At 36.2% G+C, this 27207-nt stretch overlaps 1 protein-coding gene across 1 annotated transcript in view; it reads left to right on the forward strand.

Moving 5' to 3' along the window:
* Positions 1-27207, forward strand: part of RANBP9 (RAN binding protein 9) — an 80042-nt gene that overhangs the window by 41287 nt on the left and 11548 nt on the right. The window contains exons 3-11 of the mRNA XM_007173965.2: positions 1991-2043; positions 2967-3134; positions 7489-7511; positions 15902-16086; positions 18608-18720; positions 20054-20162; positions 21698-21888; positions 23046-23190; positions 26451-26572. Of these exons, the coding sequence (XP_007174027.2) occupies positions 1991-2043; positions 2967-3134; positions 7489-7511; positions 15902-16086; positions 18608-18720; positions 20054-20162; positions 21698-21888; positions 23046-23190; positions 26451-26572 (1109 nt within the window). The remainder of the gene's footprint in view (positions 1-1990; positions 2044-2966; positions 3135-7488; positions 7512-15901; positions 16087-18607; positions 18721-20053; positions 20163-21697; positions 21889-23045; positions 23191-26450; positions 26573-27207) is intronic.

The raw sequence follows: 27207 nt of genomic DNA on the forward strand, positions 1-27207 counted from the left end.
CAAGGCAGCAGGTGGTATCAGGGTTTTCTTCCCCTTCAGGAGGGGAAGCCTATTCCAGCTGTTGGCTTTAAGCAGTGAGCATAGCTAATGATCCCCTCGTGGAGCCTCTTTAGTCTTTGTTTCCTCAGGAGAAACTCCTACCCATTAACGCGTGCTCAAGGACCCAGAGCTTTGCAGGGCCAGAGCTGTACCCCTGCTCAGGTTATCTTGTGACTTACTACTTTTTTAAAAAATAAGTAATTACGTTGTATACTGTATTTGGAACAAAGGGGCTGAGTCAGAATACCAACTTGTATGAGTCTTGACTAGACATCCAAAATGCTGTTTCTTAATGTTTTGTTATTCTTGTGTCACTTGACTCTTATTCTTGTTAGTAATATTGTACTTGTGAATTCCATTGTCTGAGTTTTAATATCTAGTAGGACAAACACTAAGTTATTTTTTTAAAATTTTGTCTTGATCAAAATTCTGTTTTTACACATGAACTTTAAAATCACTTTTTCTAGTTTTAAATATTCATTTGGAGTATATCGTGAACCTCATTACATGTTTATATTAATTTTAGAAAGATTGCTATTTTTATGCTGTCAAGTTATCCAGATACCTAGAATACTCATTTATTTACCACTTTTAAGGTATCATTCTGGAGCTTTACTTGAGCTCTTTACTCCTGTTTTATAGTTTCTGTAGTTATTATGACTGATATGTCTATATATTCCACTTCCTTTCTCTAGCTGGTTATTACTAGAAAAGAAGTTAAAATGTTTTTCTTAAATTCAGTCATTTTTCCAAAATAACTAGTTAATTCTAAAAGCTTTTAGTATGTTCCATAGTTTCCTATGTATATAATCAGAGCTACTACAATTAAGATAATTTTATGTCTTGTAATATTTATACTCGTTATTTAGTTCTCTTATTAAGCTTCCTATTTTCTTATTTTATTAAACTAAAACCTTCAAAACAATGTTTAACAGTTGTAGGAATCTCAATGTTCCTGATTTTAATGGAAATGACTTCAGTTTTTCACTGTTGAATGCCTTGCTTGCTGTATTAGATTTGGAAAAAAGTGTGTCATATTTAGGTAGTTTCCTTTTATTTTTATTTGAGTTTTTATTAGGAGTGGTAGCTGAAATTTGTCAAATACCATTTTAAATCTTGATACAATCACTGACAATTAGCCTTTTAACAAATTGGATTCAGTTTGCTTTTTTATTTAGTTCTTCTTTTTTGCATCGATACTTATAAATATATTTCTTTCTGCTTTCCCCCTTTTGAACTGTCTTTATCAGTTTTGATTAATATTTTATAAGCTTTTAAAATAAATTGCATACCTTAATAATTACCTTTTCCTCTTGTATTTCTTTTGTGGAGATAATTTTGTTCTGGTGTTTCATAAGTTAATAATTGAGTCTCATATTTAAGTCCATATTGTCAATTTGCCAAAATACTTTTGGAAAACCAATATATAGATACCCCATAGCACATACTTTATAGTATAATTCTGTTAAGTATTTCAGATGTTTTTATATGAATTGGATATTTTTTCAGTACGTCTCCATGTCTTTGTGTGTGTATGTGTGTGGAACTAGATTTTTACTGTATCCTTTTGAAAACACATTTGTTTCTTACTTAGTATTTCGTTTTTCTTCCACAAGTCCCTCTATACTTTTTGTTAGAAGTCTTAATTCTAAATATTTGTGTAGATACGTTGGAAAGATATTTATAGTTTTTAGAGTATTTAAGTATTAATAATACTTTGGGTATATTTATGAATCATTGCTACAGGAATTTACTGTAAATCTGGGTTTTGTTGTTGCTTAATGTTGCCCTTTTTGCTATTTCATGAATTCTAGTAACTTTTTTGTAGCTACCCTGTGAGTTTCATCTTGGGCTTGGTTCAATAATGTTTGAGAGTGTTTGGTAATTTATACATATATGACTATAATAACCAGCTTTTCTTCCTTCCTTCCTTCCTTTTTTTTTTAAACAGTTACATGGGAATTGGTCTTTCTGCTCAAGGTGTGAACATGAATAGACTACCAGGTACACTTGTAATTGAATTACAGTACAGTCTTATGGCTAACTCTGGCTAAAAATGTCAAGTAATAACTTGGAGATAGTTAAGTACATTAATCTTCTATATTTTTAATCACTTATGAGTTCAAAGTCGAGCTGAATGGTTTTAATAAATTTTATGCTATTTTGCAAAACATAACAAGTATACCATGCATTGTTTTGTTTTGTTTTGTTTTGCTTGTTTTTGTTTTGTTTGTTGGTATTTTTAACTTCCAGTACATAGTCATGTCAACTACTTTAAATGTTTTAATGTGGTTGGTTCTGTTTCCTACCCAACACATTCCTAGCTTTTAAACCATTTTTAGTTGTTTTAATATTCTGGGAATGTAGGCTGATATTAAAAGTAAACTAAGAAAGGTGTGAATTGAGATAGGAGAACTGTTTCCTAAAACCATTAATCATATGGAAGTGATTCTTCGATTATATTTTCTGGTATTCTATTTACTAATGTTAAAAATTAACCTTGGAGGAAATTTTTTGAAAATTGAAAGAAAAATCTTTTGTTATATTAAAGTGTGTGTGTGTGTGTGTATTTGTGTGTGTGTGCTTAAACTCAATCAAAGCAAAATTCCTTTGGTCTATTAGCAAAGGAAATATGCATGGAAAATGTGTCTTGCTATGTTTGTTTGCATTTTCTGGTAGGAGTCCTCTCTGTTTAAGATATATTTTAGCATTCTGTGTGGCGGATTTATTTTCCTTAATGTGGTAAGCAGTGTTTTATATAGAAATTATGTACTGTAATTGTTGAGAATTTAAATGTACTTTTGGGAATTTTATCTTTGTACTATCTGTTGTACTGTTCTTGCTTAGCTTGTTATAATCTTAGTGAATAGCTCTAGTATAGAGGAACCTTACTTTTCACTGTAAATATACTGGAACTTTCTCTTTAGGCTGGGATAAACATTCATATGGTTATCATGGTGATGATGGACATTCATTTTGTTCTTCTGGAACGGGACAACCTTATGGACCAACTTTTACGACTGGTGATGTCATTGGCTGCTGTGTTAACCTTATCAACAATACCTGCTTCTACACCAAGAACGGACATAGTTTAGGTACTAAGATAATGAATTGCATGTTAAATAACCAGATGTTATGATTATTGTACTTACATCATGGTAGTAATATTTTTGTGTAATTCTCCTTTATGAGTAGATGCCTCTGGAAATTATTTCTTTGCTCCTTCTAGGTGGAAGCTGAGGAAATGGTGACAATTTAAATCCGAAGTATAATGGACACATATTCAACTAAAAACCCTGATTTTTTTTACAGTGAAGGCCACATTGTATCACATATATAGGACTAAGTAGAAATAACCTCGTACTAGTAGTAGAAATGCTAAGTGTTTTCTGCTTTGCTTTGAATAAAGCCTGTCACAGTATGATCCAGTTCTCTAGGTAACAGGTGCTTAGAAAAAAGAGCTGTCAGTTTTTAGTATAGTATGGGGGTAACGACAAAGCGAGAAAAAGCTTGATGCCCCCAACCAAATGAAGGGCATTGACATACTGAAAAATCAGACCAACTAACAAAGATTGATAAAGGATGGTGACTACAAGTTAGTTCTGCAAAAGGGAGCAGAATTAAAATGAGCAAATAACAGCAAAACTTCTAAAAGACAGGTGGCAAATAAGTAGATTAAGGAAAACATGAGGAAATCTATCCATTGTAAGACTAATAGGAAATCAGGGGTTTTAGTTGAATACGCATAATACTTCAGATTGAAAATTGTGTATAATTGTTACGCTCCCTTTTCTTAGAAGTTGTTTTTGTTTTGTATTAAAGAAAGTATAAAGGATAGCAAAACTGATGCTTTAGAAGTAAAAGAGTTTCACATTATTTTACTGTTTGAAACATCTTTGATTCATGGCAAATTATTTCTGATGAGGTAAAGTGAAAAAAGGCAAAAACTAAGTAACTCCAGAAGGCAGAAAATTCAGTTTGCTTATAAATAGTATTTAAAAATTAAGCTGCAGATAGTATGTTTAGACATATAGTAAATGTTCTTTAATATAATACAAAAACTATTCTGTAATTTCATAGTAGAAAATTCTACATTTTTGGCTACATTGGTAATAGTCATTTTTTTTTTTTTTTTTTTTAGTGTCTCAACATACTCCTTATATAAAGTTACTGTCTTCTTCATATTTATATTCGGCTTAAAACTTTTCCTTATTATTATTAATATTGATTCTGAAGTCCTGTGCTATCTAACTTAAAGGCTGTCACAAGTCCACAAAGATTCTTACGTTCTTTTTGGTACAAGAATGTTGATAAAGGTCGCCATGCAGATTATATGTATTTGTGATTTGATTGCTGTGGCAAACTGGTTTCCAGAAGGATACAGCCATTTTAGTGTATTTGTTGTTAGTGCTCAGCTCTGACAAAGCAGTTCACTGGCATAGTCTTCATTGGCTTGGCTGCTTAAGATACTTGCGATCTTAAAGTAAACCAGGGGCTTCCCTGGTGGCGCAGTGGTTGAGAATCTGCCTGCCGATGCAGGGGACACGGGTTCGAGCCCTGGTCTGGGAGGATCCCACATGCCGTGGAGCGGCTGGGCCCATGAGCCACAACTACTGAGCCTGCGCGTCTGGAGCCTGTGCTCCGCAACAAGAGAGGCCACGATAGTGAGAGGCCCGCGCACTGTGATGAAGAGTGGCCCCCGCTCGCCGCAACTAGAGAAAGCCCCCGCACAGAAACGAAGACCCAACACAGTCAAAAATAAATAAATAAATAAATAAATAAATAATAAAAAAATTAAAAAAAAAAAAAAAAAAGTAAACCAGGAGAAATCTGCTTTTAGGTATGACCTTTGGTTCAAAAATGCAAAAGACGACATTTTTAAAACCAAAATTAATCTTTTTACAGTTTTCAAACTTTATTGCAGAGAAGAAATTTTATTTTAGGAGATGAGAAGATCATAGGTGATGTGATGCCATTTTTTTCCTATTAGATTTTCACAAGTATTTACATTGAAATTTTCTTTTGAGTAAGGAAGCTGTTTTTAAAATGTGAGGTGCTGTTTAAGAAAAGGGTACCTAATGATAGGATCACATTCTAGAATTAAGTCACTTTGAAACATTTGGCATTATTCATTCATAAATTTAGTAAATATTTATTAAGCACATACAGAGGCAGTATAACAGTGGTCAATATGGGTTCTTTAGTTGCCTAGGTTTATCTCCTGGCTTGGCTGTGTGACCTTATGCAAGTTACTTAACATTTCTGTGCCTCAGATCATAAAATCAGATCACTATAATACCTACCTTATTAAAGTTGTTAGAGCAAACCGAAGTAATGCATGTGAAATTCTCAAGTGATTGCCCGACTCATAGTGAGTACTCACTAAAGGTTATTTATTATCATTGGCCAGGTGCTGGGGGTGCAGTGGTAAAACATTGATGAGCAGAAAGTGTTCCACTGGAACAGAGGCCAGCAAGCTGTGGTGGCCCATGGGCCAAATCAGTCTCCTGTCTGTTTTCTAAGTAAAGTTTCATTGGAACACAGCTACACCCATTCATTTATGTACTGCATATGGCTGCTTTCCTGCTACTGTAGCAGAATTGAGTAGTTGAAACAGAGACCACATGGCCTAGAGAGCAGAAAATATTTACTCGCTGGCCCTTTATAGAGTAGTGTGCTTATCTCTGGTCCAGATTCTAGCATCTAGAAGATAAGAAATTACTCAGTTACGCTTCCCTTGTATTTTCCAAAGTGGATAATTTCTGCCCCAAGGCTGATACATCTTTAGTTTCTGTCTCATGAAGGTTTTCAAAATATATATTTACTTACCATATAAAGAGAAATGGAAAGGTTTTTGAGAAAATAAAGGAGAAACATTTCAGTATGCAAGTTAATTTATTTGAAATTTTAAAATTTTGTTTTATTATCATTCATCAATTGAAGATAACTTTTCAAAAAGCCTCTTGATAATCAGATTAGGAAATTGGGGAAAAATTATTTTCTGTGTAAAATTTAAATAGTTACACAGCTTGTTAAAGTGCCATCTTTGTGGTCTGAATATGTATAGGTTGTGGATGCTGTATTTGGCAATGTTCAAAAGTATTAATCTATAGAATTAAGTTGGGTTTTTCATTAGAGGTTTTGGTAAAGTGAGGATTTCAGTAATTACTGATAGAAGGGAATTTTTGCTAAAGCAATATGGATTTAGACAATCTTTGTCAATAGACATTTTTGAGGAAAATAATTGATTAGACTGCTGTTTTATGAAAAATGGTAGAAATATGTATGGTCATATTTATTCTTGCTGCTTTCTGTGTTCTTTTTAGTTTTCTGAAGTTTTTAGAATAAATTCTCATATTCGTTTGGCCCACAGTCAGTTTGCTTTCTATTTATTAATGAAGCTGAAGGTAATCCAAATGTTTTACGGAGGGTGGGGGGAACTCCAGCTTCACTTTTTCTTTTGACAAGCTAACATGAGTTCACTAGTTTTTAAAAGTCATAAAAACAGTACTTTAATTACAAAGCACTGTTTTTACCATTTATTTAAAAACATGTACAATAGAGATTTATAGTCACTTTGCCTTTTAACTTTATTACTTTAATAAATAGAGTCAGATAGTTGTGTTTTCTGGTGATACAGCACAATTATAGAGCCATAGACTCTCTAGTGGGAAGAGACCTTGAAGATAATATAACAGAAGGGCCCTCATTTTTTAGATGGTGATCAGCACCACAGAGGTAGTGGTGCTGGCGTGGTTGTATTTTGTTTTAATGTGTGTTTACACTGGAAGAATTTTGATTAGCCGGCTCACCAACACCACCCCCTCCCGTTCTTCTAGAGCTCAATCTTTTTAAACATATGAATGAGGTCCTGCAGAAATATTTGGTTTCCTTATTACCTTATTTTCAGCTAAGTAATATATTTGAATATTTGGAGGGAGATTACACCATCACTTTGGGATGTCAGTAGATTTATTCCAGTGATATTGCCATTGTTCAAGTGTATTTGGTACATGACTGTTGAAACTACTGTCAGCGGACATTTAAGAGACATTCTCAACTGTTTAAATCTTTGTCCTTTGAAGGAGGAATTAAAATTTTTTGTCCAGAGTAGTCAAAGCTTTGAGAATGTACTTTTATAAAAATTTTTTTTTAAAAGGAAACAAAAGTACTATATTTTCTATTCACCCCCCCCCTTTTTAATAGAAAATCTTTCCTTTCCCCTCAAAGTTATTTAAAAGATAAATATAGGTAAGGAAGATTAAATAGTAAGGTTGGATAAAGCAGCTTAGGTGTTAGTGAGAAAAAAATTAGTCTTATTATATTTAGCTTTTTAATTTTTTTCTTCCTTTGCTATTTTTTCCCTTCTTTTTAGTTAGAAATTCAGTTTGTCACCATACTCTGCCTTTGAAAACAGCTTCTAATGCCACTTTTTTTTTTTCTTTTTAGGTATTGCTTTCACTGACTTACCGGTAAGACATAATTTCTTGTAAAAGTAGTTTTGTATTTTTAATTAAAAGTATATAAGAACTAGTACTAATCATGTTTAAAATGCAGACTTATTGGTAATTAAGTTTATATGCCATGCCATGCATAGGCTACAGCTCCTTTCTCAAGCTACCATTGGTCTGGACCATCAGAAATTAACCTCCAAATTGCACTGGACACCATTGCCCAAGGGAACTTAGCTGTAGCTAAAAACGAAATGGGAAATGATTATGTAAAATACACTTTTTAGTATCACTGTGGATTCATTCGAAATATATCTCTTTGGTATTGTTGGACTTTTCAGTAAGTGGCTGTACAGCAGTTCTAGTCATTTACTAATTCAGTGTATATTGCGTGCCACTGTGCTGCAGGCTCTGTGCCTGGGGTACATTATTCAACAAAACAGATAAAGGTCTCTGTCCTCTTGCAGTATTCAATCTGAGGAACTTAGAGAATAAATAATGCATTAAGAATATTTTTAAAGGATTTAAATACTTTTTAAAGAAAGAGAAACAGTAGAGCTTGGGAGTACCAAAGACAGAACACACGTGGTACAATTTGCTCACCTTTGCTCAAGGTAATTCTTGAGCAGAGACTTTTGAGGAAGTGAGGGAGTTAACTAAATGGATACAGAGGACAAGAATGTTCCAGGCCACTATGGAGAACAGTATGGAGGTTCCTTAAAAAACTACAAATAGAACTACCATACGACCCAGCAATCCCACTACTGGGCATATACCCTGAGAAAACCATAGGTCAAAAAGAGTCATGTACCAAAATGTTCATTGCAGCTCTATTTACAATAGCCAGGACATGGAAGCAACCTAAATGTCCATCGACAGATGAATGGATAAAGAAGATGTGGCACATGTATACAATGGAATATTACTCAGCCATAAAAAGAAATGAAATGGAGGTATTTGTAATGAGGTGGATGGAGTTAGAGTCTGTCATACAGAGTGAAGTAAGTCAGAAAGAGAAAATCAAATACAGTATGCTAACACATATATACGGAATCTAAGGGGAAAAAAAAAAAAAAAGGCCACGAAGAACCTAGTGGCAAGACGGGAATAAAGACGCAGACCTACTAGAGGATGGACTTGAGGATATGGGGAGGGGGTGGGGTGATATGTGACAGGGTAAGAGAGTGTCATGGACATATATACACTACCAAATGTAAAACAGATAACTAGTGGGAAGCAGCCGCATAGCACAGGGAGATCAGCTCGGTGCTTTGTGACCACCTAGAGGGGTGGGATGGGGAGGGTGGGAGGGAGGGAGATGCAAGAGGGAGGAGAAATGGGAACATATTGTATATGTATAACTGATTCACTTTGTTATAAAGCAGAAGCTAACACACCATTGTAAGGTAATTATACTTCAATAAAGATGTTTAAAAAAAAAAAAAAAAAAAAAGAATGTTCCAGGGAGAGGGAATAGTTAGGGGAATGGTACTAAGGCAGTAGCACATCTGGCGTGTTTGAAGAATAGCATGAAGGGAGGTAGAGAGACGTGAAAGCAGTAGGAGGTGAGTCAGAGATGATGACAGGGAGGATGAGTAGATCATCTAGACCTTGAGGGACATTGTAAGGACTTGGGCATTTACTCTGAATGAAATACAAAGACACTGCAGAGTGTTGGTTATTATGAGACACTGGGATGAAAAATAGACTGCAGGGGGAGTAAGGGTAGAAGCAAGCCGGCATGTGAGGGGCTTTTGCAGAAATTCAGGCAGGAGATGATGGTGACTCAGCATCACTAGAGATGTAAGAAGTAGTTTGATTCTACATACCTTATTCCCCAAATATAAGGCTCTATCAATTGTAATATGCATCATATATAGCCCTAAGGGCCGGGGCAGGGGCGGGGGTGGTGGTGGCAATGAACAAACTAATGAACTATGATGAAGTGCTTTCTTATCATTTAGAATTTATATTTTATATTCACTGAATGATCTCTTCAGGTATTTAAATTTTTAATCAGTATCACTTATTACACACCTAAAAATGTTGCAGTAAATGATATAAATTGATCAAGGTTTTCCCCAAACTTCTTCATGTTCAGAGTCCAACCTTTTAAAACGCTTGTTCAGAGTTAATGTCTGTGGTTTTCTACATGATATTGTCTTCTCTGCCATTAAGAACATTTCTTAAGAGTTCTCCATTATGTCTCTGGCACTGTCTTCCAAGCTCCTGACAGCATTGTGCAGGGTTTCATATGCTCACTTTCTTCATGTGACCAGAAGGTATTAACTAAAGCTTTTCTGACACAACCAGGACTCTGACATTCCTTTCTCAGTTGGTCCATAGTGGCTTGTTGACTAAAACGTCTTAGGAATTGCATTTATCCAGCTGTTTGACCAGGAAAAACAATCAAGACTCAAGAGTTTTCGGTGAGCTCATCCTTCAGCAAATTCACACCTATGCAGGTGGTGACCACTGCTGCCTCATGACAGCTGCCGGAACAGACGTAAGGTGCCAGTGATTATAAGATACATTCCAGCTCTAGAAATTTTTTGAGAGGGATGACAGGAGACTCAAAGGCAGAGAATAACACCCTATCTATAGGTTATTAATCTTCCTGAAGAAAATCCTAGAAAAACCAGAAGAAATCCAAGTTATAATAGAAAACAAACCAGGGAAAATTTGGAGTCTTACAGATCAGAATTTTGCTCATCAAGAGGTGTTATTTGATAAGCAGTGATGGAAGAAGTGTTTATCTTTTGAAAAAATATATAGTGTTAGGATTTTGTCTATATACTACAGTAGGTTCCAAATGGATTAAAGAGTTAAACGATTGATAAATAAATAAGATTTTTTAGAAATCTGAGAGCCAAGAGAATTTTCTGATGGATTGGATGTGAAAATGTAAGAAAGAGGATTTGACTTCAAGATTTTGGGCCTGAAGAATTGAAAGAATGGAGATGCCACTTACTGATATGGAGAAGGCTGTATTTTAGGTGGAGCACTTTTTTGAGGGGGGAAATCCGGAGCTCGTTTTGGATAAGTTAAGTGGACTTGTCAAGCATGCGGTTGGCTATACAAGCCTGGAACTCAAGAGAGTGATCTGGGCTGGAGATGAAAATTTGGGAGTCACTGGCATTTCAGTGTTTAAATTTAAAGTCATGAGACTGTTTGAAGTCAACAAGGGAGTGTGTGCAGGCAGAGAAATGGAGCAAGGACTGAGTTCTGGGCCATGCCATGCTGGGGAGAAGAGACGGAACCCGCACCAGGAAGGTGAGGAGCAGCGGTCAGAGAGGTAGGAGGAAGACTAAGAGTTGGGTGTCCTCAAAGCCAACTGAAGAAAATATTTCCAGAAGGAAGGAGAAATTAACTGTGCCAAATGCCACTGTAACGTATCACATAAGACAGGGCTGTCGATCAGTGGGTTTGGCAGAGTGGAGGTCACTGGTGACCTTGTTGAGAGAGTTTCAGCAGAGTGACAGAGAAATCCTAACTGGGACGGGTTTAAGAGAGAATCGGAAGAGAGAAGCTGTTATAGAGTATGGACAGCTTTGGAGGATTTTGACCACAGTGAGGAGTAAAGAAGTGGGATGTGGTAGCTGGTGGTAGAATGGGGGACAGTAGGAGATTTTTTGTTAGATTCAGCAGGGTGTTTGCTGATGAGAACGATTCAGTAGCCAGAAACACAGTTGATGTTGTATACAGAGAGGAAAAGTAGCAATGATCGTACCCTCGACTGAACAAGGGAAGTGACCCAGTGTGTTAAGTGGAAAGGGGAGGCTTTAGAGAAGAGCGGCTGTGGTGGGGGCAGCGGGGTGTAGGTGCGGGCGCAGGTAGGCAGGTTCACGTGGCTCAGTATTGTTGCAGGGGTTTTGCTAAGGCTCCGTTTCGGTTGGAGTTGGTTAAAGCAGGGGTCCCCAAGCCCTGGGCTGCGGACCGGTGGCGGGCCGTGACCTGTTGCGAACCAGGCCGCAGAACAGGAGGTGAGCGGCAAGCGATCGGCGAAGCTTCATCTGCCGCTCCCCGTCGCTCCCCGTCACTCCCCGTCGCTCCCCGTCGCTCCCCGTCGCTCCCCGTCGCTCCCCGTCGCTCCCCGTCACTCCCCGTCGCTCCCCGTCACTCCCCGTCGCTCCCCATCGCTCCCCACCGCTCCCCGTCGCTCCCCGTCACTCCCCACCACTCCCCATCGCTCCCCATCGCTCCCCACCGCTCCCCGTCGCTCCCCGTCACTCCCCACCACTCCCCATCGCTCCCCACCGCTCCCTGTCACTCCCCATCACTCCCCACCACTCCCCGTCGCTCCCCACTGCTCCCCATCGCTCGCATTACCCCCTGATCCCCCCGCCAAGTCTGTGAAGAAATTGTCTTCCACAAAACCAGTCCCTGGTGCCAGAAAGGTTGGGGAGCGCTGCATTAAAGGGCCTACGTAGCTGGTTTGCTTTTCTTTCTTCTCCCTCTTTGTGGCACTGAGCAAGTAAAACCAACTTGTCAGTTAGCAGATTTTGATCCTCACTGATAGCTAGTGGGGATCATTTGAAAAAGGCTTAGCTAGTTGTAGACATGTTGACTATTTTTGTGTTGCCTTCTGATTATTTTTTGTCCCGCTTTAGAATCGCCAGTTCTATTTTTTGCCTTGTCTGTGATTAACCAAGGGTGATACTCAGCTCTGTAGCAGTGGGTAAAGTGGTGGTTATGGTGGTAGTTGTAAGTTTTCTTTTAACAATACAGTGGCTCTGAGAGCTCTTTATTTTTATGACTGAGATCTGGGACTTCCACATGTAAGGTATCATTCTTCTACTTAAAAAGGAAAGAAGTTAGTCTTTCTCTTAAAGGCGCCACCAAACAAGTGTTTCTATGTTGTGTACTGTTCACTAGCCAGTCGTAGCATTCAATCCCAGTGGAGAGTATGTTCACAGAAGAAAAGTGTACCTATCATGGAACACAGGGTGCTTCACGTCTCGGAAAACCTTAGATGTTTGCAAAATGATCTTTCTTCCCCAGCTCACCTCACCAGTTTGAGAAATGTCCATCTATAAGCTGACTAATTCAGTTGGGATTAGATAAATTCTTTTGTTATAGAAGCTGTTCACGTTTAAAATGATGCTGCCTTCCAGTTCCTTGGCCTGATTTGAAATCTACCTTTTATAGAAAGCATTATTTGCTTCAATTTTCTTTAGAAAAAAATCTTTTATATATAAAAGAACAAAACTATGATATTGAGGATATAATTTTATTGTGTATACTTAGCTTTTGAATAGCATTTTTAGTAGCTGTTTTCATCTTTCATGGGTTAATAGAAATGAGACCTATGTATTTTTCTATTCTCTTCATAGAGACTTAAATTATTCTCACTTCTAATTCTACATAGGCAGGAGTGCTTTTTTTTTTTAATGTAAAAACAGTTTCCCTGAAAACATTGTTTTACATATATCCATAATCTAGATAGACGCTACAGCATGGATGCACCTTGAAAACATTATGTGAAGTGAAAGAAGCCAGACAGAAAAGACCACCTATTGTATAATTACGTTGATACGAAATATCCAGAATAGGCAAATCTGTGGAGTCAGAAAGTAGATTAGTGGTTGTCAGTGGTTAGGAACTGGGGGGATACAGAGAGTGACTGCTAATAGGTATGGAGGTTTTTTCAGAGTGATGCAAATGTTGTAAAATTAGATAATGGTGATGGCTGCACAACTCTGTGACTAAGACCCATTGCATTGTTGTATTCTGCTTTTAGAAATCTATAATTTAGCAATTTAAAAGTCTATTATATTTTTTAAAATTTGTAGTTTAGTCAGTTAAGGGCTGTGTCCTTAATCTCTCCCTCAAGTTTTAAGGTTGAGTAAGTGGTATAAAAGGTACAGTTAGTTACTTTTCATTGAGCCTAGACTGACTTTGTCATTTTTAGTTTTTTATCACTTTCTGATTATAGAAGGCAATATAGAGTGTTAAATAGTCAAATAATAAATATTTATAAATACAGGAATGTATAAAAGAGAAGTTCCTTATAATCCCAGCCTCTATAGATACAATGATTGTGTTGAGTGTATACCCTTCTAGATCTGTTTTAAACTTATGTTAGCCAGTATCTCCATAATTAAATGTAGGATGGAAGAAGACAGGGTCATAGTTGAGGCACTATTCTATAGCTTGCTTTCTTCATTTAGTAATGTATCTTGGGCCTCTTTCTGTGTCAGTATACACATTTGTAGCTCTTCTTTTTGCTTGTTTTTATAATATCTTATTATATGATGTACTACCACAATTTGAAGATGTACATTTTTGCATATTTTAACATTTATGATATGGGGTGCATCTTAGAATCCATGGCCTGTCAGAGTTTAATGGGCAGTGTTTTTGCTTGGACATAAAATAATGGTAAATCTTGTAGTTAGTGGGGTCTGAGCTTCAGTGATTGTGGTATATAATACCACCTGTGAATAGACATGCTTTTTAATTTTTTATTTGCTATTACAAATCATGCTGTGGGACATATATCTTTGCACATGTTTGTTTTTCTGTGGGATTAATTTCTTACAAGTGAAATTGCCTTGTCAGTTTTAATAGATTTTGCTGAATTTCTTTCTTAAAAGGTTATATGGGTTCACATTGGTGTGTACAGTGGATGAGAGGGCTTATTTTCCCAACGTTCATCAGCACTGGGTATTCTCAGTCTTTAAAATCTTAATCTGATGTGCGAAAATATCTGTTTATCTTAATATGCATTTTAAAAAGTTCAGTATGTCTCTTCATATTTTTATCATCTTATATTTCTTCAAATTGCCTATCTATTGCCAATTAAATTTTTTTGAACTAGTAACCTTTGTCCTCCTATATTGTGAGAATATTTTTTAATATTTGGAACATTGATCCTTATATGTGTGGCAGATTGTTTTCTATAAAGTCTAGTTTTCTTGACATAAGAGTCTTTGGCTTTATATATTTTTGTTTTAAAGTATGTCACAATTTTATAATGGGTTTTCATGAAGAGAATACTGTGCTACGAGTAGAGAGCCATGAGTTTTTTCCTTTATGTGTGTCATTAACAAGCTGTGTGCTTTTGGAGACACCCCTTAAGCTCTTTAGGTCTCAGTTTTCTCATTGGTCAAATGAGAAGGTTGTAATAAGTATCTCACTTGTCTTCCTTCGGCTTAAAATTCTATTAACTTGCAAGTTTTGTTGATTGTTAAGAATCAGTACATTTGTTCAGTACCTTTGTATGCATTGTGTTACTATTTATTTCCCTAATCCAGTGTGAATATATTTCTCAATATTTTGACACAGTACTCCTTCTGTTTCTGATTTTGGTTGCTTGGTTGGTCAGCTGATTTTAAAAACACCCTCTTAGCTTTTTGCAGTGAAATCTGTCTAAGCACCTTATATGTACACACGAATTATAGTCAATCTTTACCTAATTTTGTACTGAAAATGCTTGTGATAACCATTAAAGCAAAGAGATAAGGCATAAATACAGAGACTGAAGATGAAGTAGGATTTGGAGTACAGAAACAAAAATTGAACTTAGATTTGGTGTTAAATAAACCTGTGTTCTAATCCCACCTCTGCCATAGTGTAGAACAACTGTGAGCAAGTTAATTTACCCGTAATCCTCAGTTTCTGTATCTTTGTAATGCAAATAATAATAATAATGATTTAACAGGATAATTATAATGATTAAACCTGGCCGTTTAGTAGACATTCAGTAACTTATTCTCCCTTTAGATGTAGCAACTAGGGATAGAGCCAAAAGAAAGACTCCTGTATTTTTTGTACAAAATTTTTGAAGCTATTAAACTTGATTGTTTTACCTCGAAATCTTAGAGTATATCTTGGAGTAAATGCATTTCTTCATGAATCTGAATCTTTAAATCCATCCTTTCCTTTTCTTGAAATATGCACATTTTATTTTTATGTAAAGAATCTCTATTCTTAATGGCACTGTTTTGCTTATAATTAAGTTCTTATCATGATCCCTTAATAAAGGCATCCCAGATGTACAGATAAGTGAAATTATAAAATAGTACATGCCCAGTTAGGATGTACTTTCATAGTAACTAGCTTTCACGTGCAGTTTCTAGAAATGCATCGCTTATATCATACATAAAAGGATAAACCTGCGTTATACTTGAAATCTCTACAACTATTATATGACATATTCTTAAGAGCAAGAATGGTGTCTTCATTTATTAGAAGTATAATGCCACATGGTCTCTGCGTATTTTTTTTTTGATGATTAGATTACAGGAAGTGATAGTTTTCATCCAGCATATAATGTATTTTAGATGATTTGCTTTAGTCTTCCTCTACTAGTTTTTGGTTGAGATTTTAAAATATTCATGAAGTAAATTTGTAGTTTTGTAGCATTTGAAAGAATGAATAGATGTTTAGTAAAATGTGTTGTCTTACAGCCCAATTTATATCCTACTGTGGGGCTCCAGACACCAGGAGAAGTCGTCGATGCTAATTTTGGGCAACATCCTTTCGTGTTTGATATAGAAGATTACATGAGAGAGTGGAGAACCAAAATACAGGCACAGATAGACCGGTTTCCTGTTGGAGATCGGGAAGGAGAGTGGCAGACCATGATACAAAAGTAAGTGAAGAAATGTGAACTGACATTTTCCAAAGTACCTTTTTTATAAAACATCTCATCCTTTTGGTATGAAAGACTATTTATTGAAGCTTTTTAATCTCTTAATATATATCCTAATGATTTTAATGTATTAATAATGTTTGATTTGGTGACACACATACCAAATTGTATTTTAGTCTGATTTATTAATTTGCTGGAAGAAATAAAGTGACAGTAGATCTCTTAGGTTAATGCATTTGCTATCCTTAGTAACAGGATTTCACGGTTTCCGTAGGTTACGTGATTCAACTATTAATAGTGCCAATGCAAAAGATAAATTCAGAAAGATAATTTAGATTGTATAATTCAGCATTGTGGTATTTGGACATGAACTTGGCTATGTTGTTCAGCAGTAATGTAAATATTTAGGAAGAAAAAATTATTGCTTAGTAAGAATAAGCGTCAAGATAGTGGTGTAGTTTACAGACTGGAATACAGACTTGATGTGTACATTTCACGTTTCAGGATTCGGCTAAGTTTTTGCAGTGAATGTGTTGCTGTGTAAGAATAATACCAGCTATTTTTGTTTACTGGGGCCCCTTTTTCTTGTCTGACTAAAAGCCTCCAGCTTAAGGAATTTTTAAAACTCCATCTACTTATTGTAGATTCTATAATTAGACATTTCAGAGGAGCTAAAGGGAATAAGGACCAAGGGACAGTGGGTATGGAGTTAGGATTCCTCAGTGCGGGTTAAATACTTAGGAATCAGTAGTAACAGTGGTAGAGGATGGGCAGCAGCAGAGCAGACAGTGGGTGTCAGTAAAAGTACCGCTTATCTCAACTCATTTTTACCCAAAATTTTCAACTTGTTTTTTTTTAGGCAGCTTTTTATGAAGAGGTAGAATTTCAATATGGAAGTCAACAGGAAAATGTAACTCCTGTGACAGTCAACTTTTTAGACTATGCCTTTGCTTGAAAGGCTAGCCGTGACACGAGAATGTCAGTAGTACTGAATAGTAGCTCTTAGAACTTGAAATAGTGTAGACTTTAAAATAAATACCAATAAGTTTAAATTGTCATTCTCCCTACTGCAACCTAACCTGAGAAAATGAAAGATACCATCAGCTTGACACAGTTCATCTTAAATGTCTGTATAATTGCTTTGAACAGTCTTAAATTTACAAATCTAATAAAACTTTGCCTATTTTTTGGAGGAGATAATTTTGGACATGATGATGATTCTGAAAACAAGCTTTTTCCCTAGAGCTGTTATCAGAGCCTCAACACTAGTATTTTGTCCTGCACAGTTGAAAGAATAGTGAAACTGACTCAGAATCCCATAGTTGCCATGAGTTAGAGTTGGAGCTAGGATAGACTGCTCTCTGGGGGGTCACATCTCTTAATGCTTTGAAAATGGTGACTACTGAGCATCATGGCAGGATAGTTGTAGAGGAAGCATTGTTTATCTTAATCCTATAGCCAGAGTTCAGTTGAGGGCACCCTCCCCTACCCCATGCTTCACAAAATTGATACTCACCATGACCTCCTGGGAAGTCCATTTTAAGAGGTTCTCCCCTACCCTCTTAAATTAATTTGAATAATTAGATGAAATAAAATGAAAAAAATCTGGTTCTTAGAGATACTCCCCTCTGCCACCTCAGTCCCCTTTTCCTGAACCACTGCTTCGCACCGTTTTCTCATGGGCCCCTTAGTTGTGCTGGATGGCGGCAGGTTTAAAAGTTGGGTGTTTAGAGAGAGATTAGGCATTTGAGTTAATATCATTTAGTCAACAGTTTTTCTAACGTTTTGTGGTTAGATGTAAATGCCAACACCACTTGGTAGCTTTTTTAAAAAAGAAACTCTCTCTTTGGCAGTGTCACTTACATGTAAATCATATTTGAGGAATTAATGTCCTGTGCACGACCATACTAACTGATTTAGATTAGAAGGCTGACTCCTCATTGATTAATATTATCACCCTCATAGACTTTGTTCCGGAAGATTCTCTCTCTGGGTTCACCTTAGTATTTTTTGTGTTCACACCTTGTGATCCCATTTTATGTAACTGATGGATAAAGAAAATGGTTCAACTACAGAACACAAAGAGTTAATCTGTTGTTTTTAAATTGTTTTATTTTACAAGATGCCAACACTTTACTAGGATAAGTCATATGATAAAGGTAAAATAGAAATTATGGTTAGTACGATTCAATAAGGATGGGAAATAATAGGAAAGGACCTGGGGATAATGGAGTGCCAAGAATCAAAGTCATTTAATGTCCTTGATTCTCTGGTAATACTTATTTTTAGGGAGAGTAGTCTCACCTCAGCATTTGCAGTTATCTTTTTTGGAAATACTACATGAATAAGACAAAATGATTTTTTTTTAACTTATTTTACAGTTGAGGTACTTAAAGCCTTAATTGTTCCAAGGGCATAGGTTGGTCTTATAATATCAGAGTAGACCTTGTTTATATAAATTGTAGTATGAAGCATGTATTCTCTTGACTAAAAGATGTGTGTTTCTTCTTTTTATTTTAAGAATGGTTTCATCTTATTTAGTCCACCATGGGTACTGTGCCACAGCAGAGGCCTTTGCCAGATCTACAGACCAGACCGTTCTAGAAGAATTAGCTTCCATTAAGAATAGACAAAGTAAGGACCCTGTGGTGCATGGCTAACACTTGTTTTCAGATTATAGGTTTGGTTACATTGATTTTTAGAAATTTTATTTTTTAAATTACAATTTTTTCAAATATATAAACTTGAAATTACGCCTCTGAAATTTATTTTTATTGACATTTTTGAAGATTACATTAAAAATTCACTTATTAGCATTCTGGATGTAGAAAGATACAATTTTGGAGAAATTTTTGTAAAAATGTTTGCCATTTTTTTCTTAAAATAAAATATATTTTCTTGAGCTTTCAGGAAGTAAACATTTACTAAACAGTGTTTTTTTAAATTGGTAAAGTAGTCCACGATTAGATGTTAGTGGAGATAACATGTAAAATAAATTTAAGTATCTTTGCATTTAAATTGCTGTCTAAATTTAAGGTAGTATTGATCTTAAGTATTTATTGCTTAGGTGCTGGTGCTTGTGGCCTGAGCTGTGGAGTCTGTTCTGCCCAGGGCAGCTCAGCACAACGGCGGGTCCACAGTAGCCACTCTGAGATTGGTGCGGTTAGGCCATTAGGGAGGGCATGGCTTGATGAAAGTATAGGGATAAAAACAAGACGTTACGGGTGAGATCACGATGGATGAAAACAAATGTTTTATAGGTCAGACTGCTGTGATAGCACGGCTGACACTGCGTTGTAGCTAATCGTACGCTTGCCTGTCTTTCTCACGGCGTTGTAAGCTCTGGCAAGCAGGAGGCGACCTCTTACTCTTCGTATCCCCGTCATCTAACCCACAGGGCCTGCTCACTGAGTAGCTATTGGATTCAGGTCTTACTCAAAGGCTAGCATTCGTTTAGTACTGGGTTCGAAAGGTTATAGTATTTGATAAGACACTTGGAATATTATTTCTTTAATGTTTCCTATGGTCTTTTTTTTTTTAAAAAAAACACTTTTATTGAGGTATGGTTGACATGTTAAAAACTGTACATACTTAGCGTATATACCTGGCTGAGTTTGGAGATAAGTATATATCCATGAAATCATCACCACAATGTATGCCATAACGTACCCATCTTTTTCATTTTAGTGTTCAGTACATCAGTATTGCTTAACAGGTATTTTTCCTATGCTACTTGTATGTGAGTTTGGGGGGTTTTTTAGTAGTTTATTAAAGTACTTGTTTTTCTAAATTTTTAATTTGTCTGAAAATTTTCGTTGAAGTAGAAACTGAGTTAGAAAAAGAAGTGGAAAGTAATCATGATAATTTATTTAAAGATTTTGTACTAAATTTTTTTTGAGGGTCCACTAAGTTTCTGTTTCTATTCTTTTTTTAAAAAATTTATCTTTTGCTTTCTTTTTCTAAATAGGAATTCAGAAATTGGTGTTAGCAGGAAGAATGGGAGAAGCCATTGAAACAACACAACAGTTATACCCAAGTTTACTTGAAAGAAATCCCAATCTCCTTTTCACATTAAAGTGAGTTTAATGAAATGTTATATTAATTCTATATGTGCGTATTATATAATCAAAATTATTTTCATGCTTTAATAGTTTTAATTTTTGTTTTACCTTGTTTCAGATATTTGGATATAATTTTGTAATGTAGCACCTTTAAGTAACAGGTTATAGAATATGCTTGTGCTGAGGACTGTAGGCAGAGGGCATCTTTTACTTTGTGTTTTGCTCTCTGTCATTCTATCCCTGTGTTTAAAAACGTGAAAATCTTACTTAGAAGATGGGTGTCTATTTTTCCTCCTGTATAGTACCTTATAGTAAGTTCGGGGCATTTTAAAAAACTGTGGCAAAAATATACATAAAATTTGCCATTTTTACATGTACAGTTTTCTGGTATTCACATTGTTTCTGGTACATTCACATTGTTTTTCAACCATAACCAACCATCCCTTTCTAGAACTTTTTTCATTATCCGAGACTGAAACTTAGTACCCATTAAACACTGACTCCCCATTTCTCTCTCTCCCCACAGCTCCTGGCAACCACCGTTCTACTTTCTGTCTCTATAAATTTGAATTTGACTGCTCTAAATACCTCATATAAATGGAATCATAAAATATTTGTCCTTGGTAACTGCCTTGTCTCACTTAGCATAACGGGTGTACAAATATATGTTAGAGTCCCTGCTTTCAGTTCTTTTGCGTATACACTCAGAAGGGGAATTGTTGACCATATGATAACTTTGTGTTTAATTTTTTGAAAATTAGTCCTCACAGTTCCATAGCCCTGCACTATTTTACATTTCCACCAACAGTGTACAAGAGTTCCGTTTCTCCACATCCTCACCAACACTTGTTATTTTCTGTTTCTTTGTTGTTGTTTTTTTTCATAAATAATAGCCATCCTAATTTGGCATTTTTTAATTGGTCGTATGAATCTTCGTTATTTTAAAATTCAGGTGTTATTAGGTTTAAGATTTTAAACTCTTTAAGCACCAGAAATTCTAAGCGCAGTGTCAAAATTGTCTTGCTTTAGAATCAAAGTTTAAATGTGGCCTGTTTTGGTTAAGAGGGATGAGGAAACTTGGGGACTTAGGCTCTTATTTTGTATGTAGGTAGGTATGTATATAAAAGTACATGTTTGTAAAGCAATTATACTCCAATAAAGATGTTAAAAAAAAAAGTACATGATGTTCTTATGTACTATTTGGTTTGCTTCCAAGTGCAAATATTATTTTGATTATTTTAGCTAAAAAAAATGAGGTCCATTTTGGTTTGTTTATTATAGCTACAGATAGATTTTCATTTTCTTAGTAAGTCTTGATTAAAGGCGATACAATGCCTTTTGCATTATGCTCTCATTTTTCTGGAAAATTTTGAATTCTAAGCAGTACAGTATATGGAACCATGTTTAGTATTTTTAGCATACTATCTAAAGGCCACATTTACTGATAAATACAAGTTCTTAAAATATTTCCTTTCAGAAATCTGTTGCTATTAAATAAACAAACAGTAATTTGAAGATCATGTAAGTAAATTTTTCTTTTCTCTTTTTAGAGTGCGTCAGTTTATAGAAATGGTGAATGGTACAGATAGCGAAGTACGATGTTTGGGAGGCCGAAGTCCAAAATCTCAAGACAGTTACCCTGTGAGTCCTCGACCTTTTAGTAGTCCAAGTATGAGCCCCAGCCACGGAATGAGTGTCCACAGTTTAGCATCAGGCAAAGGAAGTGCTGCACATTTTTCTGGTGAGTTTCAGTCTTACAACATTATCTTAAAATTTTTACCCTTCTTCGTGGTTTTGAACCAAAATAAAATTTTTTTAAAAATCTAGACATTTCTGCTAGGCGTTTGGCACATCTGTATACTTGATCTCAAGATGTTCTGGAGGAAGAATTGTGGGTGGGTCAGATTCATGTGTTCTTAGTACCAGGAAGCGACTTGGAGATGGGCTGTCTCTAAGAACAGGTGATTAACGGATCTCCGGAAATGAAGGGCGGCGTTCAGGTTGTCTCTAGAAGTTAAATCGGAGATGTTCGGTGATGAGAAGGTAATTGTGTGTGTTAGGAAAGGATAACTGTAAAGGCGCTGACATGGCTGTGCTGTCTGAAGCCACCGATCACCACACCCAGCTACCCAATGCCTCTCGCTCATTCTTTCCCAGCCAAGCTGCTGGCAAGAGTCAGCTCTGCCGGTTCATTTCCTCCTGTCCTTTTCTGGACTCACCAAGGCCTTTGGTGTTCTCTTAATTAAAATTCTCTCCTTTCTTGGCTTTTATGACATCACTTCTGCAGGTTTATTTCTGATCCTTCTCAGTCTTTTTTCTTTGCTTGTCTCTTTAATTCTGTTTTTCCCAAGGTATTATCTTTCCTCTGTACATTTAACGTTCTAAAGCAGAAGTCAAATACTGTTTCCTGTCCTTTCAAAGAGTAGAGCAACACCTTTGCTTTTTCTCACTCAACATATACCTTTCTACGTTGCTGCCTCTCAGCCTGTTTACATCACCATCCTGCACAGTGTGCGTGATTCTCATGTTTGTGTCCTTAGTCACCACCCCTCTGACACCACGTGTCACGTCAGGCTTGGACAGATTCTTAGCCTCTGTGTATTCATATGTAAAATGGGGTTATGATAACTCTGGGCTTCATGGGCGGGGGCTGGGGGGTTGTGAGGATTAAATGAGACCCATAATTAAGCCTTCAATAAATATAGGAGGAGATGACAGCTCACAATTAGGTATCCTTATGTTCTTTCAAAGAAGTTATCCATTTGTTTTCTATTTAAGTAGTCCATTGACTTTCCTGCGTTATAAAAGTCTTAAATACATGATCAGAATATGGTACATCTGTTACAACCTTATGTGTTTGTTTCTATTTTTATAAAGTTTCCTTTTCTTTTTTCCCAGGTTTTGAAAGTTGTAGTAATGGTGTAATATCAAATAAAGCACATCAGTCGTATTGCCATAGTAAACACCAGTCGTCCAGTTTGAATGTACCAGAACTGAACAGTATAAACATGTCAAGGTCACAACAAGTTAATAACTTCACCAGGTAATGATATCCCTAGCTTTTGCGTTACTATAAGCAACCTTAATTATAGGTGTCATCATTTTTAATAATACGGAGAAATTGAGTTAGATGGTCCATAGTGGGGGCCTGAGAGTTCCCAAGCCCCCAGAGGTTAAAAGGGTGGGGAGTAAGTTCCCCAAAGCTTTCTGTTCTCCTAGTGTTCATGGAGGCTTCTCCTTCTGTTCCTTCCCCTTCCTCTACGTCACTCTTCCCTCTAGTGGGGTGATAGGGACACATTCCAGGGTTCTGCATTTCATCTTCCTGCCACCGAAGACCTATAGAGGTGGTTACGTACATGCCACTTGTTATGTTTCCAGGTGAAGTCACAATAGTGTATTTAACCTCTGCAGTTAACATATGATACAGTTACAACTATTTTTTTTCTTTGTGTGTGGGTTTTTTGGTGTAAGTGTGTGAAGTGTTTCCTGAGTTCCAAATAACTAACTTTACAAAAAATATTTTATGAGAACCTATCTTTAATTTAAGTAGCTTGCGTATAACAGATGGTTAAGTCATTTAGTAAAAGCATACAGTGCGAGGAGAGTATTGAGAACCTGTTGGATGTCAGACACTGCTAGGCATGGTCTCCACTTGAAGAGCTTTGAGAGAAGTCTCTGTCAGCATACTATGACATACTCAGGTTTACTATTCATGAAACCGAAAGGTTTCATTTGAATTGAATGCTAGTGTGTGACAGCAAGTTCTTATGGATTTTATCAATTTGATGTTGGTTTGGTCTTACAACATGAATTGATTGGTCACACTGCGTTTTGGGGGAATGTTTATCAGTGCAAAATTCTCCCACTGAAGGAGAGAGAACCTAATGTTTACCATGACTCTTAATGGAAATATGACTCTGGAGAAAGAAGTATGTGTAAAAATCTGTTTTCACAAATTTGGAGATTAATCAGAATTTCCAGGTTATCTGTCACAAATGATAAAAATGTACTGAAGTAATGGTATTGTGTGGTACAGGTGATAATGAAGTCCACAAAAATGGTATGAGAAGAACAGTAGGAAAACGGACTGTCTTGCTGAGGAGGTCAGGGTAGTCAGTAGAGATGACATAACTAGAAAATATAAGATTAGAATATTGTAGTGAAATTTTTGTATGGAAATTTAAAAGATTAAGCCTATAGTACATCATTGTACTTTATAGTATATTAGTACTTTATCATTGTTAGAGGGTTCTACCATAGTTTGAGGGTAGGACTGCAGTTTCTTCGTGAGTTTTTCTCTTAAATACTATCCCCATGGCAGGAAGTTGCTACAGAGACCTGTTATTACCTGAGTTGAGGGAAGCAAGCTTAACGGAAGGGGCTGATGACACGGCATCCTCTTTTGTGTGCAGTATAGAAGAAAGTAAGCTTCTAAACTGCCTTAAACTGTTAAGCAGTAACAGTTATTTTCTAGTTGGTAATGGCTTTCCTTACCAGCGGTATTGTGAAGTAGGCAAAGATGGTATTAACTGTGAAAACCATTTTACAGATGTAGAGCTGAGTACCAGAGAAGTAAATGACTTTTTTTTTTAAGGTCAATAATTAGTAACTAGTAAGCTGCAGAACTGCAACTGCTTCCCAGGATGTCTGACTTCTAGACTTGTGCTTTCTCCATTATACACGCCCATCAGAAATGCTCTTCTCCCTGCTCTCCTTCTTCTCCTCCATCCTAACTTCTATTCAAGCTGTAAAACTCAACTTCAGATGTTTCCTCTTCCAGGATGTGTTCCTTGATTTATATCCCCGCCAAATGTTGTGTCACTCCTTGTGATGAACTTTCATCACAGTACTGATTCTCTGTACTATAATAACTTTATTAGCTTTTTCTAGGCTGTTCACTCCTGAAGGGCAGGGGCTGTTTCATTATATCCTTAGCACCTAACACAGAGGATGGCCCAGAGGCTCTTAAATGTGTGTTGAATGAAAGTATCCCTCTCAAATATTATATTGGATTATGAAAAATGCACTTTAGTGTATTAATAAGATCACTAAAAGCTACTATCTTAAGGATTTCCCTTAAACATTATTTTTAAAGTTTGATATTTCTTATCAATTCTCAAATTTCATCAAGATACTAAACAAGCTTTCTAACTGACAAAAATGTCCTGGGACCATTGCCCTCTTCTTCCTAGATCTCTGTGTGCCTTTTTACCCTGATAGGTCTTACTGATAGAAGCATGTATGCACCCACGCGTGCCCACGCGCCCAAGCTAACCATTGGTTACCTTTGCTAGCGTTATGCATAAGGTGCTTTTTGCTTATCTGCATTTGATGTTTTTTTTTTTCTACAGACATTGCCTTTTTAATGAGAAAAGATCATTTTTATTTAAATATTTTCTAAATTTTCATCAAGCGTTTCCTTCTGAGCTGTATAATCATAACCTAGATCTTCATAGGAGAAATTTGGATGGTTAGATATTGTTGCTTGGGGTGTGGAAGGACCTGAAGGGCAAATATTGACGAGTTCAGCATGGCCCTGTAGAACTGTCAGCACATGCTATTCGTTCCGTCAACGTGACGTAGGTGAGAATTGGAAATGCCCTAAGTATCTCCAGAACAGCATTTAAAAAATTAAGATTCAGCAGTATTTTAGAATCTTCAGCCAATAAGAAAGCCTGTGAGAGAAAAATAGTGTTGGGTGCTGGGAAGGTATGAAGGGATGAGACTGAGTAGTTTTTCAGGTTATTATTTGCCTTTGAGAAAGAGTATATTTTTGAGTAGTGAGGACAAATGCCAAAACATCAAGGCCGTTAATGAAAAAAATAGTCTAGAAGCGACTCGAGTATGAGCGCGGGGAAAGAGGTTGAAGAGAGGTGGGTTCCAGGAGTAGTTTGAGAGGGAGGGTTTCCCTTACACGCTGCCAAGTGAATGCTTGGGTGAGGGTCAGGGATTCTGGGGCAGGAGTTGATTAACAAAGAATGGAGAGCAGATCTGAGTTTGAAAAATAGTGGGAAATATGTGCTGAAAAATGATTTCTCCATATTGATCGGAAGTCATAAAACCACTACATTTTAGTACATGTACTTTTTTTCCTCCCTTATCTCCAGGAGTACAGATTTGTTAAAGGTCAGCTACAGATTTGGCTTTGAATACATTCAAGATGTAACTAAATACCTTTTTTCCAGATTGCTATTGCCTTATGAAGTCAGTTTATAAGTAGGCTCTGTAGTTGAGTAGTAATTTATTTTAAACTAAGCTGCAAGTATGCTATTTCTAAAATTAGGTTTGTTTTTTCATTTTCAGTAATGATGTAGACATGGAAACAGATCACTACTCCAATGGAGTTGGAGAAACTTCATCCAATGGTTTCCTAAATGGTAGCTCTAAACATGACCACGAAATGGAAGATTGTGACACCGAAATGGGTCTGCAGTGATATTTCTTACATTTTTAATAAAAAATGATGACTACAAGGTTATGTTTTTACTTGTACTGATTCACAGCTGATGAGCATAAATCAAATTTAAAGATGTATGAGCCATTGGATTTTATAGTGATATGTATTACTTCTCATAAAATTTCTTGTGAGAGTGGGTTGCTAGAGAGAGTAGAGTTTAATTTTTTGGTATCTTCTTTGCTGAACTGTTTCTGCACAACTGTAGTGCTTTCATTAATGTAGGAGTACTAACTTATTAGTGTTAAATATCCTTTAGGATAGCTAAGGTTGGAGATATGAAAAGTTTTTATACCTATTTCAGTATAGCCAATAAAGGCCAAATGGGTAGAGATGATTTTATAAGTTCTAATCAAACTTTCTTAAATTCATTTAATGTGAATATATGTGACTGTGCATAGCCCAGTGCCTGGCAGATAGTAGGTGCCTACATTTGACACCCCCTTGGCTCCTCCCCCCTCAGAACTGTGTGGCTGACAGATATATTAGCATGCATAATTTTACTTTGTTGACAACTTGTGTAGTAAATTGTACCAAAAAGTTAAACCATCAGCAAACTTTCCCATCAATTGGAGAGTGAAAATTATTGAAGCTTATAAATTCTTA

Source organism: Balaenoptera acutorostrata, chromosome 10 (assembly GCF_949987535.1).
Source record: "Balaenoptera acutorostrata chromosome 10, mBalAcu1.1, whole genome shotgun sequence".
Classification (NCBI taxonomy): domain Eukaryota; kingdom Metazoa; phylum Chordata; class Mammalia; order Artiodactyla; family Balaenopteridae; genus Balaenoptera; species Balaenoptera acutorostrata.